This window comes from Drosophila ficusphila, unplaced genomic scaffold (genome assembly GCF_018152265.1).
Source record: "Drosophila ficusphila isolate 14025-0441.05 unplaced genomic scaffold, ASM1815226v1 contig_791, whole genome shotgun sequence".
Taxonomy (NCBI): domain Eukaryota; kingdom Metazoa; phylum Arthropoda; class Insecta; order Diptera; family Drosophilidae; genus Drosophila; species Drosophila ficusphila.
In genome coordinates, this window is record NW_025064737.1 from 18,872,734 (window position 1) to 18,891,460 (window position 18,727).

The window sequence follows — 18,727 nt, forward strand, 5'->3', positions numbered from 1 at the left end:
GTTTATAACAAAAAAACGGTGCAAAATTTTCACTTTCCGCCAACGGATTTCGAAGTTTTAGAAAAAAACACATCATTTGCATATTTGCACTTGTAAACAATTACCACATTTTCAAACAAATTGTTTCAAGAAAACAATATACAGAAATATATTATTTCTGGGGTTCATATTTTACGTTAAATTTTTCTCTAAGTTCTTAAATGTTCAAAACAGTGTGGGTAAAAAAGTTGGTATTTTTTGCCGCCCTACATGCGGTCACATTATTTGCGATGCCCAGAGACGCCACCGAATAAATTCACCCAAAAGTAAACGATTTCATGGAAGCTCCGCCGTCGTATCCCGATTTGGCGACCCTGTGCCGTCTGTGCCTTAAGGAGCACCAGGATGCGTACGCAATCTTTGAGGCGGACGATGCGCAGCTCTCGATTCCCGTGCGCCTGATGGCCTGTGTCGCTCTGGACGCGAAGGCGGCGGACACCTTGCCCAAGAAGATATGCCAGGAGTGTCGTTACCAGCTGGAGAAATCTTTTCTCTTTCGCCAGCGCTGTCAAGCGGTGGAGAAGAAGCTGCGCAAGCACATACGCCTTTTGGGCATGGGGAAGCGCAGCCGCGTCTTCTCTAAGGATCCCGATGACTACGACGAGGACGAGCTCGAGTTCGAAGACTCCATAGCCTTCATCGAGTCCCAGGACAAAGTGCGGAAGCAGGAGGAAGAGAAGTGGCGCGAGGAATTCAAGGAAGAGCAGGCGGCGGAGTTCAACAAGCGGCTGGTCAAGTCTCGCTTGGAAATCCGCGCGAAACTATCCACTGAGCTGCGCAAGACATTATCAGAGGAGGTGCGCAACGAGGTACGCGAGGAGTTGATCGAGGAGGTGCGCATTGATGTGCGAGATGAACTGCGCAACGAGGTCTGTGAGGAAATGCGCAAGGAGCAGCTGGCCATGCTCTTGGGCGAACTGGAGGTGTATCTCACCGAAAAAAAGGCCGGTCAGTGGGAACCATTGGAGGGCTCGGAAACAAAATCACAGGCCAAGGAGGATACCTCCGCAGTCGGCCACAAAATGAAGCCTTCTCCCAAGCGTCCAAGCTCACCCGGCAAGTCACAGATGCAACAACCTATGAAAGAAGAAAAAGAATTCATTCTGGAATGCAATTCAGAGCCCTTGAGTGCCACTCCACTCGAGGAGGAAGTGCCCACCGAGAGTGGAAACGACTTCAGGGACATCGAAATGGTCGAGAGTGGGGATGTGGTGCGCACCGACGAAGGAGAAATTTACATTATAAACTCGACCAGTTCGGAAGATCAAAAACCCGATTCGACACCCGAATTTGACGAGGATAACGACATTACCTCCTACAATAGTGAGTGGTAGTCTGCTGAAGATTAATTTCCTTATTATGTTTATTTGTTTACCTTTTTATTTAGTCAAGGAAGACGGTGAGATTCAGTTCAGCGGCGAGAAATCCGAGGAAATGGAGGATGTTGTGGTGTTTAATCTGGATAGTGAAATATCTGAAGAGCAGCAGGTCTTTAACTTTGACGAGAATGTCATTATAGTGGTAATTAAGAATCTTTTCTTTGTGTGACTATTGTAACCAGAATCTTTGCCCTATTAGGAAAAGGAGCAGCTTAAAAGAGAGGATCTGACGCCTGTAAAACGGAAGAGATCGAGTGATTTTGTGTTTAAGCAGACGGCCAGTTGTCCTCAGCCACAAGCCGGTCGGGTAACGGACACGGTGAAATCCTTTCCCTGTCATTTATGCCCGGTGGCCTTTGCCACGCAGAAGCTGTTGACACGCCACCACAATACCCACATCAAGGGCCTGAAGAGCGGCAAGGGCGGGACACTCAAGTGTCCCAGCTGCTCACTGCAGCTGTCCTGCGCCAGTTCCCTCAAGCGGCACATGATCATCCACACGGGCTTGAAACCCTTCAAATGCGAAGAGTGCGATCAGGCTTTTTCCCAACGTGAAGTTCTCAAGCGGCACATGGACACCCACACGGGAGCCAAGCGCCATCAGTGTCCGCAATGCTCTAGTTGCTTTGCCCAGAAATCCAATCTGCAGCAGCACATTGGCCGTGTTCACATGGGCAACTCCAGGCAACATAAGTGTCATCTGTGCCAGCGCAGTTTTAACCACGTTTCTGGTCTGAGTCGCCATTTGGTCACCCATGCCGGCGTCATGTTCTCCTGCAAGCAATGCGGACGGCAATTCAACGATCGCAGTGCTGTCCAGCGTCATGTTACGACTATGCACAAAGTCAAGAACAAGTCTGCGGACTACATATCTGAGCCCGAGATCAGCGAAATCGAGTTTCAGGCTGTGTAATATAGAAATAAAATAGGACAATGCAGACCCTTTATGTTAATTCACCTAGAAACAAAAATTTTACTCTGATTATTTTACAACTTTATTCGCGAACTTGAAGTGCTCACAACAGTTGGCACCAAATATCATCAATACGATAGTGTTAAAACAGTTAGAAAACATGCAGCATTAAACAGTTTAGCAAACAAATACAAATCGGAACATTTGGAACAGCTCTGTAACAGGATACCATATAGCTAGACGTACATTTTACAATATCGTTTAATAAATACCACATAAGACGATGTACAATATGATAGGCAAATACACGTATTTTTTAATAAACTCAACTCTTCTACGAATACTTTAAACTTAAGCTAAATGCCGAAAAAACGGTACTCAAAATGCGCTTTAAAGAAATCGAATAGGGTTTCCCTACCATTCGAATGCAAAATGCAATTAATAATATTTTCGTGTATAATCGGAAGCGCTTTTCAAATGAGATTGCCTAGGGAAACAAGCCCGTAACGACTTCCTTCGAAATCGAAACCGTTTAACATTTCTGGTTAATGCGATATAAAGCCAATAACAATCCAATATGCACCCTAGCCTACTAATTCGGAAAATATCCTTAATAACGAGTAAGTTCCTAACTCCTGCGACCCACTTGTCGCTGCTAGTCGGAATTCGTCAGAGAGCTGCGCTGCGATTCAAGTGTGTTCGAGTCGTGACGCTGGCGCAGCACTCGCGTCTGACTGGCGGGCAATTTAGAAAAGTCTTTCATCACGTTCTTGTAAGTCTCATCTTCCCCGTTATACTCGTCGTTGGGACCAATCTCGTCGTTCAGTTGTGTCAATCGAAGTCTGAAAAAATATTCTATTAGTATCCGCACGAAAATACTTAGTTATCCTACTCACAGTGTTACAATATCAGCGTTTTCTTGATCCACCGCAATGTCCAGCGCCTTTTTGCCATCACTGGATGCCAGATCGTAAGCAGCCTTATGCTTGAGCAGCAGATACACTTGGGCAATGTGTCCCTTGGCCGTGGATATGTGAAGGGCGCTATATCCCAGCTCGTCCACCGCATCGATGGCGGCACCATTTAGCAGCAAGAACTCGCAGGCCATCACGGAGCCAGAGATTACGGCCTGATGCAGGAATGATCTTTGCCGGTCCTGGGGATTCTTCCACACTTTGTCAGCGCCCAAAGCGAAGGCCATGCACATCACGGGCAGATTGTGCACCACCGAGGCCATGTAAAGCAACTGGTTGGCGTCGAGCTGGGAGAAGGGCAGCTCCTCCGGTGACTCTACATCCGACTCGCCATCGGTGCTCTCCTGATCGCTGCCCAGAATGCCGGGCGTCTCCAGTCTATCCAGTTCCAGATCGTCGCCGATCACCAGCAGATCGTCACGCGAGATGCTCAGTGACATAGAGGGAATGTTGATGGATTCATCATCATCGTCCAGCTCGTCGCCCGTCTTGGCTGTGTTATAGATGCTCGGGTCGTCGCTCAGCGTTTTCGGCAGGGGACGCAGCTTTTGCCTTCGTCGAAGCTTCTTTACCGCCCACTTGCGGGTGCCGCCTAGTGATAATGTAGCCCTCTTAGCGATGCCACTTCCGCCACTTTCCCCGTCTTCAACCACTCCGCCACTGTCTATGCTCAGCACTTCGGCCGTCTCGCTGGCCAGCAGCTCTTGTGGTTTGGGCATGCCGCAAACGAACCGCCGTTCCACATATTTCGCCTTGATCCAGGCTTCACGCACACCGATCTCGCACTGCTCGGTGGGCTTCTTCAGACTACAATCATCACCGATGCGTGCCTCATAGATACGGTTTACTACCTCGTTGCCCAGCTCCATCATCACCTTTACGTTTTCCGTTTCCCAGGCATCCAGCGTTAGCGAGCGCACCTTGCTGTAGTGGACACCAAGGCTGCGATGCACGCCTGAGCACTCGATGCACAGCGTGATGCCCAGGTTAATGGAGGCCCATCGCGGTTCGGGACTCCTGCAGTCGCAGCAATAAGCGTTGCCCGGTATCTTAAGGAACTCCTCCCAGTGGCTGTGGAAAACAGAATCGTTTGCGTAACGACAGAAGGGGAATTTCTTGGTGATTCAAACATACATTTTACGCTTGGCGGGCAGAGCGTTGTTGGGTGTGTTCGTCGACTGCGGTCGCGAGTGGTGCGTGGAGTCATGCTGGATGGCTGCACCAATACTATGCTGCAGCGCGGAGATCCAAAGGGAAAGCATATCCGCGGAGTCTGCCTGCAGGATGTGGGATCTGAAAAGTGGCAGTCAAGTTTAGTATCTCATTCAGGAGGCGAATCAATCATCGATTACTCACTTGGTTGGTGAGATGACCTCAAAGCAGAAGCGGCGATCGCCCTCGTTCACCGGACGCACGCTGCAGATGCGCAGGTCCTCCTCCATGACCGAGAACGAGTCCTCGTTGCTGCGTTTTCTGCAATGCGAATCCAAATCACTTCAGCGTACGGCCACACACATCACATCACACCACACAACAAAACATCACAAAAATCAAAAGTTGCAAACGAAATAAAAGACGATTGATTAACTAAGCAAGCAGATGGGAGATGGCATTTCTAGTTGGACAAAATGAGCGGCAGTTAAGTAAAGCTTTGCGTGAACCCACCTGTATACGAGCTGGTTGTCGCTGAGGTAGAACCAACGACGGCACCAGGTTTTGAAACCCTTGGACTTCTTCTTGAAAAGATACCCCTCGATCTTGTTGGAAGTGCTGTTAGTGTTCGAGTCGCAGTAGCGATTAACGCTCATGTGTCGGTTCTGCATGGCCTTCTCCAGCTGCTGGTAGTCCCCGCGCAGAGCATTCAAATCCTCGCTGATGTTCTTGAAGAACTCGTCGAAGTCGTTGCACAGGTCGAAGCCCTGGTGGTAGTAGGTCACGCACGCCTGATAGTAGTCCAATAGCTGCCGAAAAAGAGCAGATGAACCCAGTTTAAAAACGTGCTTTTCGCAAAAGAATAGCAACTATTGTTCTGAACTCGTCGACGGCAACACTCCAGCTCTAAGCACTCCCGATAGACAACTGAGCGAATTGGCCAGCGCACAACTGACTCAGCTTGCTGATCAATGGTAAAAGATATGGAACGTACACAAAGGCACATTGATATCACAACAGTGACGTCATAAACATAACAAATCCCAGAAATGTATTTGCTTAGCGGTCGCGGGGCACTCCATTCATGGCATTCGGTAGGGTGCGATAAGCAATATCTGATGGAACCTTGGCCTTTCCTTACCGTTGACAATATGGAAGGAACCTTGCGAGCCTGCACAAGCGTAATATAGTTGACATAATCCAGAGCGGTGTGTTGGAAGCACGATTTCGAGGCGGAAAGGATATTGGCAGCCTCTTGCATCTCCTGCGGTCGGTTTTTACTGGCCTGCAGTAAATAAAACAAATTTATAGCTAGATAAACGTATATTATTGACTAAAATCCCAACCCACCTGTGCGTTCTTAATCAACGCATTGTCATAGCCCTCGGAAACCTTGAGGAAATGCCCCTTGTAGTCCTTCACCTGGTTGATGTCGTCCTTGACAAACACACTGAGATTTTTGAGTACCGTGCGACTAGCCTGGTCCAACAGAATGGTGTGGAACTTGTTCATCTCCTGCAAGGAAGGAAGGATATGTTGTTTATATAGCGCTTTTCAGGAATTCCCTGTCCATTCCCACCTGAAAGCAGTGAATCAGCTTGCCTAGCGCATTGTGCGCATTCTTGTTGTCGAGAAAGTGATGCTGCAAATCCCACAAGGACATGGCAAAGGCGCTGGGAAAACACAAAAACGAAGAATCGATGGAAATGAATATTTATGAGAATATATAACTACGCGCCAAGTTGTTTACCTCTGATTTTTGACATACTCCTTGCCCGAGTCCACGGCTACATTGCACAGCTTGATGATTTTCTCCAGTCGCTGCTCCAAGTGCTCGATGTCGCTCTCCTCCTTGGACACAAATTGTCTGGCAAAGAAAAAAAACAAATTGAAAACGTTAGCACAATACCGTCAAGATGTAAACAAAAGATGGTCATAAGCTTGGTTAAACTGATGATTAAAATTGCCTTTGACTCTGGCTGGGCAGGGTAAATATAATCTGCTCGCTTAATCAAAGAAGTTATCGCGGGGTCTCTCACTTCGCTTCTGTTTATGTTGACACTTTTAATTTATGCGGACTTATTCAAGCGCTGTTTGCTCTTCCAATTGAAGATGCCTCGCCACAAAATAGAGCGCTGTCAAGGGAACAAGTTTTTGTATCACTCTGTTGCGTCTTCTTCTAGTTTTCTCGCCTTTTCCCCTGTGCCATATGTACATCGATTTGTTGGGCATTGCTTTTGTTTTAATTCTGTACGTATATTTATTCTCGTACGTACTCTTTCTGAGGGTATTATAGTTTCAAACAGAACAATTTGCCTTCAATGATAGTTAATTTATCTTCCGAATTTCTTGGAAAAGCTTGCCCCAAAGCTATTGTATACATAGATCGAAAAAAACTGGTTCAAAGGCTACAGTAAAACCGAATGCGCAGTTGTTATTGTTTCGAGTGATAACAATAATAAACTTGGCCGTTTATCAAGTTTTGTAAAAATTTAGAAACTTTTGTTAAAATATACGGAAATTCTCATGTGTAGGATTCCATTCTTGAAGGTTTCCTAAAAAAGTATTTTAGGAAGATATCTTTCAGTATATCAAATATATCTTGAATTTGACATGACATTCTTAAATAGTTTTCATGGAAACATATTGTTTAATTGACTAAATTGTGTTATAATTAGATTCTGATCTCCCAAGGTCATAGTTCGGGACCCTTTTAACCTATTGATAAAAAAAAGCACGGCAAGGGTATTTCTTGCTCCAGATTCCTAAGATGGACTTAGTTTCCAGTTTTTGTTTTCATTGAATTTGCTGCATGTGATACAAGAAGTGAGAACTGGAGATTGGGCTGCTGGCAAACGAGTTATTGCCGCTTTGTGCACCGTTTTCGGGGGGAAAGCTTTGTCTATGGGCGCGATTAGTGGAGAAGAAGCAATTTCGGTGAAATCTTATCAATCAGCGGCTAACATTGGAGCATTTCGAAAAAAATAAACGAAATAGACGAGAGCATCGACAATTAGTGGCGGAAACGGGGGAGAGCGGTACGTTTGTACATTCCACAACGCTGACGGGACAAAGTTTGTTCGATGGATGATTAAGCCGCGTTTTCAGGTGCTTTCGGGGAGACATTTTGGGGAGGTACGAGATGGTGGGCTGTATCTGGTTTTGATACCAACCAGTCACGCTACACGAAACAATGCAAATCTCAGCCAAAAGCGGAAACAGTGCGAAATATGGAGAGGAATTCAGAGGGGCGTAATGGGACTGCTGAGGGCGGGGTTATGTTATGTTTATATTCACCTGAAGCGGGGAGAATCCTTCAGGCACTCCTCGAACTCAATGGTGGCGCGCATCTTGACCAGACAACGAAACACATGAAACACGCACGCAGCACTTGCACTGTTGGCTATTTCGCTAATTGCGGCCTGCGAATTATTTTGTTGGCCTGTTGCTGCTGCTTTGCTTTCCTGGCTGGAGATTTCGATTCGCGACTTTCGAGGACGGCTCTTGAGAACCTAATTCCGAGCAATCAAGGATTAGGGAACGAGTCGCATCCTCGTCAATCGACAGCCACACAAGTAGAGCACTGGCCCTAATTAGCGTATTTTGCCGATTTACGCGATTCGAGGGACAAATTAACGAAAATTACAGCGCGCAGAGACGAGACAACAATTAAAACGTCTCACTTTCTCGTAGAGCTGGGTTAATCACTGGCGATGCTATTGAATGAAACATCGAATATTTGGTTATTGCCACCTCTATATAGTGTTAAATGGTCACACACTTTGGCGGGCAAATTTGTTTTGCTTGTTTTCTTGGATACTAAAATTTGTTGATGTTTTTAGGAGGTCTACATGAATGTCATAAAAGAAAATACCTAAAAAGATTTAAATTTATTACCCAAGTTTTTAAAACAAGGTGGTTTTATCTAAAATCCTATATGTAAAGGTAGAGCATTGCCAGCCCGGAGTAAGGCTGCCCACATTTCCCAATAAGAGTGCCTAGTACTGCACAGCGACCACTTGCCGCCCCCACTGTCCAACACTGTTTCATTGTTCTGTTCTCTTCTCTTTCTACTGGTGCTGTTTTGGTTTTTTTGTGCAATTATCCATTAAAGAACGCACCGAAACTCGATGCACATGCCCTGTGCACAACGTGTGGGAGTGCCCAGTGCCAGTTTCATTTATAAAACTATGAGTTTCGCACGATTTCCCGCGCAGCTGACCGCCTGACCGATCAGAGTCTCACGCCCCCTCATGTGTTTACCCTTTGCCTTGCGTTCTATTTGCGTTTCGTGTCCGCTTTAAATCGCCTCATTTGCATCAAACTCGTCTTTTACGTCACAACTCTCTACACCAGGCGGAGGAGTAAGTCACACACCCATTCCCGGAGGAAACATTTAGCTCCTGACCTGTTTTGAAGCCAGAATGTGGAAGTGCCACAAGTGCGGCAAACCCGTTTACTTCGGTAAGACAAAAAAAAAAGGAACACCCACGTACATGCACACAAACACATACCGATCCGTAAATAACTTGTAAATTATATTTATTTATTTTCAGCGGAACGTAAACAATCGCTTGGGTACGACTGGCATCCGGAATGTTTGCGCTGCGAGGAGTGTGGCAAACGCTTAAATCCCGGCCAGCATGCCGAGGTAAGTGGATCACCTGTTAATCGGTCATATGATCTTAATGCATATAGTTATGTTGATCAGCACAAAGGAGTGCCCTACTGCCATGTGCCCTGCTATGGAGCTCTGTTTGGACCCCAGTTGTTTGGACATGGAACCCGCGTGGAATCCCACAAGAGCTACGGTCAGAAGGGCGCCCAGAAACCAGCTGGTGCTCAGGCCAATGGCCCCGCACTTCCAAGGGACCACCTGGAATCCAAGCTGAAGGTGCAGTACTCGGGGGAAACCGAAAACAATGACTCACTAAATCCTCTTTTTATGGGTAGGTCTACAACCAATTCTACGACAACAAAAGCTTGGAGATACGAAGCCGCGAGGTCAATAACCGCCTGGTGTTGGAAGGAGCTTTGCGTGTTTACTGGGGCGTCCAGGGCGTGATTCACCTAAAGGAGGACGACGATCAGCGTATCTTGGTGCGAAAGAGGAATTCCTGTCGTGTTTCCAAAGCTGCAGATGTAAATAACATTTTTTTTAATTTGTAAACTATGTAATTCATGTATATGAAACTCACAGGAAAGCAGCTCAGACAAGGAAAACGAGGCCAGTGAGTCGCTGGCTCCGCCTACAACCACCACTGGAGAGGTCGACCAGCTTTCCACTGATGTTTCACTTTCTGAGAGCATGACCTTCGACTCCTGCAGTTTGAACGAGATCTCCGAGCTCCCTACTACCCCAGAAGATGCTTCGGCCAACACCACATCCAACAGCAAGGAGGTGACCAATGGGAAGGTGTCCAACGACGATGAGGATACAACCACAACCGATTCATCCGGGACTTTGGTGGAGGCGCCCACAGCGAGCACCAGCTGTGTGTCCAGTACACTGCCTTCTAAGTTGGATAATCTGGAGAAGCTTGACTGGGATGATATTGATGATTTGCTGCAAGTGGAGAGGCGTCACAATGACAAGGATCGCATCTACGAAACCATGCCGGTCAAACTGCCTTTGTCGCAGTCCTCCAGCGACAGTTCACCAAGCAAAACATCCTCAGAAACCACGACCACCACTGAATCCAGTTCTACACAATCGGCCTCGACCAACAGCAGCAGCTCCGACAACTTCATGACGGCCACGGGATCGTTGACGACCAATACCAACACGCAAAATACTACAACGGTGTCTACAACTGAAACATCGCTGGACAACTTTGAGACTTGCGATGATACGACCCTGAAGCCGATGGACTTCGAGGATTTTAAGCGCAGTGTGCACCAGGAGTACGTAAATGGGGCAAACTCTTTTAAGGAACCCAACGAGGACACCCTGAAGCGCAACCAGCCAATTGATCCCTCTCGTATCCATGATTCCCTCAAGCTCTACGGCGAAAATTCGGTGATGAGCAAAAGCTTTAACTGCGAGCATGCGTTACGCTCCATAGATCCCACTTTAATCAACGACACCATGAATCTGCGCAGCAGTGTGGGCTCACCGCGATCCACGCAGCGTCAGTACGCCTTGCAGAAAAGCGGATCGGCCTCCGCGTCCACAGTGGCCAACAAAGATCAAAAGAAGTCATATCAGCAGGGGCGGCAGCTATTCGAAAAGGGAATAAACCGCTCGAAATCGGGACCCAGCTGCTTTGTATACTCGGACAGCGATGACGACGACGAAGCCACTCTGCGTCCGCAACGCTTGGCCACCATGAGACGCAGCGATGTGCCTCCCCGGTACATTCAAATCCAGATGGATTGTTATCCCAAAGAGAATGTGGCTGCCGGTAGCGAGGGTGAGTCAAGTCGTGCAGATGCTCCGTCCATTACCAGCGGTGCAGCTGCCGGCGATGAGCTAACGCAAACCGAGGAGTTGTATACGGCGAGCGAGGGAGTTGGAAGTCCGGATGGAGATGGCTCGGCTGGCTTGCATGTAACGGAAGATGGCGTTGTGCTGAGGAGGCCTCCGCGAACTGGAGCTGCAGCTATCAAGCGGCGCAGTGGAAACCGTCGGTGAGTTGTAAAAGGTTCGGTTTCAATATGTGTGCTGGTAATTAAAATACTTTTATCAACAGTTCTCGTACCAAGCTGAAACGTCGGTGCTCTATCAATGGTCACTACTACAATCGAGAGACGTCGTTCTTCACGCCGCCCTACGGTTCTCAAATGTCTGTGTGGGTCTCATCGTTGGTGACTACCACAGAGGTTATCAATTTGGTGCTGGAAAAATACAAGGTGGACAGTTCGCCTAGCAACTTTTCGCTTTTCATTGTGCGCGACAATGGTGAACAGAAGCGTTTGAAGGATGACGAGTATCCTTTGATAACGCGCGTCACTTTGGGACCGCATGAGGACGTGGCTCGTATGTTTTTAGTCGACTCCCGCAAAACTGATGAAATCAGGCAAGTCACTGTGAAAGTTCTGACCGCATTCGTTAATTGTTTCGTTCTTTTATAGTAATGAAGTTGCTCAATTTATAAATTTATCGATCCCCGAGTGTCGTGCCATTCTGGAGCGTTATGATCTGGAAGTGGCCCGTGAAGTGGCCAAAATAAAGGAGAGGTGGGTCTTTTTTTTCATTTTAATATTCTTAAAATAATCGAAACATTTCTGCAGGTACGCCGAATTGCGTCGCCGTATTGTGAGCCGTATGGAATCTCTAAAAGTGCATTTGTAAAACAACATAAAACGGAATCTCTGTCAGAAGAGCAATTTTTTATTAGCCATAACATGAGTGCGGCCAAAAAAGTGTCGGCAGCAGCCCAGCTAAAAGTATTCACGTTTTTATACAAGATTATATTTTTATGTAGGATTTAGAGAAAATTACGAACTAGCAACATTAGGCGCCCAGTGAACAAAAAGCAGCTGCTGCACGTCGCAAATATACATATATAAATTATGTTTAGGGTTCGATTCTTCCCAGCCGAAACTAACAATCATTTCCAGGCATTTCCATTCGTTTAGAAAGCGTTTAAGACTTGTAACTAACCAAAAAATAATTATTAATCCACCACATTACCATACAATTTTTTGTTTTGTGTTTATAATCAAAATATGTGCTTTGTGCAGTCACGTTTAAAGCGGTGTCATGTATCTATTGTACAATGTTTAGCCTTTAAGCCGTGAGCACAGGTCCTGCTAGTAGCGTGTAGTTTAAAGCCATTTTATCGAGTCATTGAACAAAAGTGTGAAAATCAATTTGATTAGCAATTGCAATGCCTGCGAAACAATAACAATAACTGTATACATACTACATATTGCATAACATGGACTTGTTGATTGAAAATCATTTGGAAACCCAATAAAATGTAAAGTTTTAAAAGAAAATCGCAATCGATGGCAGACTGTGGCAAGCGATGCGGAGTTTAAGGCCCCATGGTCACCGATAAATTCCGGAAAGAAACGCGCCCCTAGTGCAAAAGGGCGGATCTGAAGCGGTGGCAAGTGTGAGCCGAATATTCAAAAAAGGCAGCAACCGGCGCCAACCGTCCGTGCCGAAATGGGGATCAAGTGGAGGCGGACTTCAGCGCACACACAGAAGAGGATGAGGGCAAGGGAGGGGGCCAAAAGGAAGCCTGTCCGGGCCAAAGCAACCATCAAAGCACAAGTCAATGATGCCATTATAATAGAGAAGCAGCGCGGTGACGACAACGACGAGGACGAAAGTAGGCAAGCACAGGCTCACTCACATAATAAATGCACACCCCACAGCGACGGAGGCGAGTGTGTGTATGTGTGTGTGTATGCGTGGCTATTAATTTGAAACTGACAGAGCCTACGGGTCTCGGGCTACAACGGCTACAACGTGGCTGGGACTCCAGCGACAGGACCTCGCCAGCGTTGGCCAGCCTTTGAGACGCTCTCATGCTGACGCGTTAAATGGTTTTGGGGTTTCCCGGCCAACGGCATCCGACGCGCTGGCCAGTTCCAAGTGTGCCAAGCGCCAATACATAAAAATCAACAGCCAGCAGCGCGGCCAGCAGCAAAAACTCAAGTCCATTTGGGATGTGAAGTCGCATTGGGCGCCGCCAGTGGCAGGTCCACGACCCGCTGCCTTGGCTCCAGCGTTTATTAAGAGAACTTTGGATCCGCATTCCAGAGCTCTGACAATGGGTGGTTGGCCCAAAGAGAGTCCGGAAAATCGATTTTGGACGAATGCTAGTTGCTGTCTGTTTTGTTGGTGGTGGCAGTCTGGAAGGGCTTGGCAGTTGTTGCTCCAACGGTAAGGGAATGGTGGCCATTTCGAACGGAGAGAGCTTGCATACATTGCGCATACGCAGTGAGTTACACTGCGCGAAGGATTGGATTTATTGCAAGTAAGTATGTGAAAGAATTGCAAACAACCATTTAAATCATTTTTTTTATTACCTTTACATATAAAAATATAAAATACCTAATTATAATTTTATTGTTTTATCGGTACTTAATTATTAAGGGTTTTTAATTGTTTGTTGATTTGGCTTGGTAACCCTGCTGTTCCAGTAGCTCTCTTAGCGCATCCTTCCGCTCTCTTACCCTCGCAGCCCGTGTCGCAAAATTCCAATGCTGTCCGCCGTGGTGGCTGCCACTCACAAGCTCGACTCGAAGGCGCTCAGTTTACGTTTCGGCCGCGTCGCCTTCAGTTCTTTAGTGTTTCGTGTCCAGGCTGCACTTCATCCGCGGAGGCGCCTGCGATTGCAAGAGAAAGAGCAAAAACAGAAACCAAAGCCCAAAACTCATTGTCATTCAAAGCTTAGCATAGTTGCTGCTCGATTGTGTGTGAGTGTGCGTGAGTGCGTAGAACCGAAGGCGTCGGTAGTTTTCCGCAGGACCCCAGCGGATTCCGTGAAGAGGGCGCATCGCCTAGAAGCACTTCCTCCTCCGCAGACACCGTTGTAATCTCCTTTTCCTGTTCCTGTTTCCGTTCCTGTTCCTCAGCGCGGACCACCATGAAGCACTCGCCGCTGATTGCCAGCGCTTGTCTGGCGCTGGTGTTGATGTCATCCAGCCTGATTGGCAGCTCGGAGGCCAGAGCCAAGAAGAAGTACGTCGGCGAGACGGGCGGCGATTTCGAGTTTATCGATGAGGTAAGTCCCAAATGGCTTCACGGCGTATCCCCCATTCATTTACCGTGTCTCCGCTTCCCATCGACTCGGATTCCCCGTCTGGGTCTCGGTTCCGTCTCCGCCTCCCAGTTTGCCACTCTTCCTGTCTGTCTCCTACTTAATGCGCCTTAAGCTGACTGCTGACATTTGCCAACGCTGCGCGACAAAAAAGTGCGAATGCACCGGGAAAAACCCATAGATAAATATGAACTACAATAAACGTTTTTTTAAGCATTTCAAACCCACATTACCAGTAGATCTCGAAAAATGGTTGGTTTGAAAGATCTGTATCATGCCCAATAATACATCCCATCCCATTAATAGCGGGGAACTATTACAAAATACTAGTATGTCTTGAGGACACTAATGATGTATTCAAACTATTAAAAATAAATTAAGCTAAATTACTGATCAAATTGATAATTGGTCGCTAATTACTTCTGATTCCCCTCAATTGATTCAAAACCAAAAACCACATCAGAGATGATGGTTTTTAAGAGATTCGCATCGTGAAAAAGCATTGAAGCGCTCAAGAAAAAATACCCATTTTTTGTTCGGTGTGTTCTGTGGCATATATAACGCAATTGCGCTTTTATTTGCCCAACTTTTTTCCCAGCTCGTCGTTGCTGAGGTTTCACACCAACAACTTCCGGTCGTATTGTTTGTTTTTTTCCGCTCAACGTTTTCAGGCCCGAAAAAGAGAATGCGACGTGCCAATTACTCACGCAAATCCGATTTGTACCAGCCCGAGTTCCCTTTCTTCGAAGAACTGACCCGGCTGAGCTGGGCTATCTGTATCTATGGCTCCCTTCTTGTTCAGGTCTTTAGCACGCACCTGTCCGGATATCGAAGCCGATCCGGGAGTAGGCCCAATGGAAGATACGGGTGCCAGCGCCAGCCAGCGTAGGAAAATCAATAGCATTTGGCAGTCTTGTTGTCGTTCGACTGCGCGTAAACTATGAAGTAAGCGCTAAGCTGCTTTCAGTTGGTCTGCCAACACGCACCACCCGAACCAACCGAAAACCCACCCAAACAGCCCCCAATCCACACGAACCACCCCTCCCCCCTCATCGATGACTGTTAGTCACAGACGCAACGTCGTCGCTTTGTTTTTTTCGCCCATTTGCCTGTATTATTTGCCAGGCGCTTTGCTTTGCTTTCTCTCCAGCTTTTCTTCCTGCTGGACTAGTTCTTTTTTTATACCCTAGCAGAAGGTATTATGAAAATGGTAAAAAAATAAGCTAGTAAAAAAGAAAACTTTATACTTTTTTTTATAAAAACCGTCAAATAAGCTATTATTTCTTCAAGAATTTTAATAACAATTTCTTCGTACTAAACACATTTTTAAAATGTGAAATTAGCAATAAAAGCGCAAGAGCATCTAAGTTTCGACTTTTGAAAGATGACTTCCTTTTTCTATTTTATTATTTTTTGTTGTATTCCGTTTTGTGAATTGTGCTGTGTTTGTTTTGTTTGCCATTTTGGTTTCATTCCCCTTCGCTTCCTTCCCCTTTCCCTTCTTTTTGCTCGGCCATTGTTGAGACCCTCTTTCTAAATGTGTTTGTGTGTATATGTATGTGCTAATAGTCCGCTGCACAAGTGTGTGTGCGTTAACATACACAGACAAACAAACTGAGAATAGCGGCCTTCAAGCAAAATTATTGCGATTCGAAAAAGTTTCCATAGAAAAAGGAGCAAAAAATTTGCAAGAAATAAGGCATTTGAAATTTTTTGGCAGGCACCACATACGCAGAATTTTAAACAGTTTCCAAAACGAATCCACATGTGTCCCTGTATTTGTGTCTTTCGTGCGTGTTACCCATACAAACAGCCCAACAATTTACAGTCTCAGCTTTTGTTTCTGCATAAATTTCACTTTGATGTCCTCAAAATCTCTCCTTTCTGTCAATTTATATTCCTTGCGCTTAGTTTTTTTATCGTCTAATCGCACATTTTCATTTTCTCGCAATGAATTTTACTTTTTATTTCCCTTTTCAAGTATTTGCAATGGAATAAATTATTTGAAAAGTTTATTTAACCAAATTGTCTGCAGTTAAGTGGGAGTTCAAGTTTCACAGATTTCTGCCACTCTGTATTTTCGACACATGCCTGGAATTTTGACTTTCTTTTTAATTGAAAAGTTTTCAAGTAAATTCAGAGTTCTCTTGCCAAAAGTTGTAAGCAAAATCGTTGTGGGGGGAAATCGTTTTTAGCTTAAGTTTTAGGCAAACAGTTCCGGGGAAGCCCAACTGATACAGGCGTATAAATAAATGAAATCATATTTTGTGTATCCCAGGGTTATTTGCTTGGTTATCTGGCAGAAAGGCGGAAGTAATCCCCGCCAGAAGGAAATGGCCCCAAAGTATGCAGCACAAAATAAATAACCATAAACAGTTGACGTTAATCAAGCACAAAAGGCGAAGGCTCACAGATACCCACGCACATTGAAACTGGGAGAAAGATGCCATAGAATTGCGTTATGATTTATGCATGGTGTACATTTCCATTTCCATTTCCCAGCTTCGGTCTCGGTCCAATTTAGATCCGTTTTGTAAGCTTTGCATTAGTCGTAAAAATGATAATAAATTAGCTTAGATCGCAAGGAATTTGCCTGATTTGAAGGCATTTCCGCCGGGCCGTCAACTAAGCAATAATCCGCAGTCATTCATAGCCTAGTTTTAGTCCCTCTCCCCTCCCTCCACAATCCCCATAATCAGCCAGACAAACAGCCACTCAGTGCTGGGAGTCTGAAAGTCAGATGCTCTTACCCATCGATTGCCAACAAATGACGCTCTGTTTGTCAGCACAAAATAAATCTTTGCATTGTGCATTTTGCAATTTGAGCGCTGGGAAATTGTGTAGCTGCAGCATAAAATAAAATGTGAATAAAATGTGTATAAAATGCGAATAAAGTAGAAATAAGCTAAGGGCCTGAGCTCAGACTTTAGCTCTGGATCACATAGAGTGTGCGTAATATATGCAAAACGCAACTCCCTTTTCGCCCCGCCTCGTGTAAACATCTCAGCTGTTGAGTTTTTGTGTGTGAAATAGCTGCCAGCCATAAAGTTGATATGCATAATTTTGTATAAGCGCCACTTAGAGCGCTGCAGACACTATACTATATAGTATATTCCATGGGCACACCTCTCTGATTTTCCTCCTTCGTCCCGCGCAGCTGAAAACTTAATCAGTATGTGACAGAATTACAGTTTTACTTGTAGATGGGAATCCTCCCGCTGGTCAGTGGTTTAGCATCCATTTTTATGGGCACTAGATGGATAATGTCTGGTCTCAGCATCCATTTGACCCCGGTCCATGCGTAGTGCAAGTTATGTAATAAACTTTTATGTTGTCAAACTGTTGCATAAATTGCCAGCACGCAGGCGAAACTTTGCGGGATGCTGAACAGGATCTGTGATGTGTGTGAGTGTGAGCCAGCAGGGACATCATGGCCCGAGAAGTTATAAAAACGGCTGTAAAAGTTAACGGCATAAGTATTCGGCTGCTGTCTGGCTATTTGCCCCCAGCATTAGCACCTATTTAGGGTACCCGGATTCGGGCCAAACGGAGGTGTTCTCAGCCAGGGCTTAGTGAAGTTCAGGTGCAGACAACGAGTCGACTTGGCTAGCAGTTCGTTTCGTTTCGTTCCGTTTGGCTTTCATTAGCATTGCAATTTCCAGCAGCATTCCCACGGTTCCCCGGCTAAAGAGATTTGCATATTGCATGCCAGAAACCGAAAAACGGCGAGGGAACTCCAGCAGCTGAAATGTCTGAAACCAGCAATTTCCTTGCCTTCTTCCAACGATGAAAATTTCCCAGGAGTGACACAGCTCTGGGCTGAAGAAAATATGACCCGAACTAGACATACCAATTTCTCTATTCTTTCCCCAAAAAGAAATAAAAAGAAAAGAGAAAGAGAAAGAGGAATATAAAAACGAGCAGGAAAACTTATGAATCCGTTGCAAACTTTACTCACTTTACTCCTTTATTCACCGGCCCACGCCCACTTATCAGCCTTGTTGTGCATTCCGCTTTCGTCTGCTTTATGGTCTCCCTTATCGCATTGTGGCCTTCGTCCTTGCCAATCGCAACCCCTTCGCCTTGCCGCCCAGCCGCTTAATTTCTTTGTGGCAGGAGTCGAGTCCTGCACGTACACATTAGCAAATTGCCTGCATGTGTGCGAGAGCTGAGCAATGGCGGTACATGGACTGCCTGCAAATTGCAAATGGTGTGCAGCTAAGGTTAAAAAAGCTGCAAATCGCTTACACACAAAGAAAAATTACATTTCCATAGGATATCCACTGAATGCATTTTTTATATGGATCTTAAACATTAGTTTTTTTACATAATCAACTTTTTGAATGGGCAAAAAGATATAATATTTGTACCTGTAATTTTGTTAATTGCTTTCCCAAGGAACCTATTTTTTCTGTGCATGTAACGAACAACTCAAATACGTAATGCGATAGAACAGCCGCAGGATGCGAGTCTGGTTTTCCCTTTGATCATCGACGCTAATTAACTGCTTAACTCGGATTTGGGTACAAGCGCATTTGTTCCGCTCAAGAG

At 45.8% G+C, this 18,727-nt stretch overlaps 4 protein-coding genes across 7 annotated transcripts in view; 3 read left to right on the forward strand and 1 right to left on the reverse strand.

The window, feature by feature from the left end:
* Positions 1-244: 244 nt before the first annotated feature.
* Positions 245-2,672, forward strand: LOC108091664 (zinc finger protein with KRAB and SCAN domains 8). Of its 2 annotated transcripts, none has more exons than XM_017190978.2 (3): positions 245-1,362; positions 1,427-1,557; positions 1,618-2,672. In XM_017190978.2, the coding sequence occupies exons 1-3, from the start codon at positions 318-320 to the stop codon at positions 2,329-2,331; spliced, it is 1,890 nt and encodes a 629-aa protein (XP_017046467.1). In that variant the 5' UTR covers positions 245-317; the 3' UTR covers positions 2,332-2,672. The 2 variants fall into 2 exon arrangements, with proteins under 2 accessions (XP_017046467.1, XP_017046466.1); XM_017190977.2 differs by having other exon boundaries at positions 246-1,362; positions 1,427-1,560.
* On the reverse strand, positions 2,390-8,156 carry LOC108091663 (arf-GAP with coiled-coil, ANK repeat and PH domain-containing protein 2). 2 transcript variants are annotated; one of them, XM_017190976.2, is made up of 10 exons: positions 7,755-8,156; positions 6,208-6,324; positions 6,037-6,130; positions 5,808-5,972; positions 5,599-5,742; positions 4,971-5,266; positions 4,662-4,778; positions 4,440-4,598; positions 3,228-4,376; positions 2,390-3,173 (listed from the first exon to the last, which is right to left on the reverse strand). In XM_017190976.2, the coding sequence occupies exons 1-10, from the start codon at positions 7,805-7,807 to the stop codon at positions 2,987-2,989; spliced, it is 2,481 nt and encodes an 826-aa protein (XP_017046465.1). In that variant the 5' UTR covers positions 7,808-8,156; the 3' UTR covers positions 2,390-2,986. The 2 variants fall into 2 exon arrangements, with proteins under 2 accessions (XP_017046465.1, XP_017046464.1); XM_017190975.2 differs by having other exon boundaries at positions 4,662-4,799.
* A 333-nt stretch (positions 8,157-8,489) lies between these two features.
* LOC108091694 (serine-rich adhesin for platelets) lies at positions 8,490-12,401 on the forward strand. The gene is made up of 8 exons (XM_017191027.1): positions 8,490-8,921; positions 9,014-9,108; positions 9,169-9,351; positions 9,411-9,599; positions 9,658-11,087; positions 11,150-11,476; positions 11,532-11,636; positions 11,691-12,401. Exons 1-8 carry the CDS (start codon positions 8,882-8,884, stop codon positions 11,749-11,751), a joined length of 2,430 nt encoding a protein of 809 aa, XP_017046516.1. The 5' UTR covers positions 8,490-8,881; the 3' UTR covers positions 11,752-12,401.
* Positions 12,402-13,660: 1,259 nt separating this feature from the next.
* The window catches only part of LOC108091638 (proteoglycan Cow), a 41,149-nt gene continuing 36,082 nt past the window's right edge, over positions 13,661-18,727 (forward strand). For both annotated transcript variants that reach the window (XM_017190939.1, XM_017190940.1), the window contains exon 1: positions 13,661-14,140. In XM_017190939.1, coding sequence (XP_017046428.1) covers positions 14,003-14,140 — 138 coding nt within the window. In that variant the 5' untranslated portion in view covers positions 13,661-14,002. The remainder of the gene's footprint in view (positions 14,141-18,727) is intronic.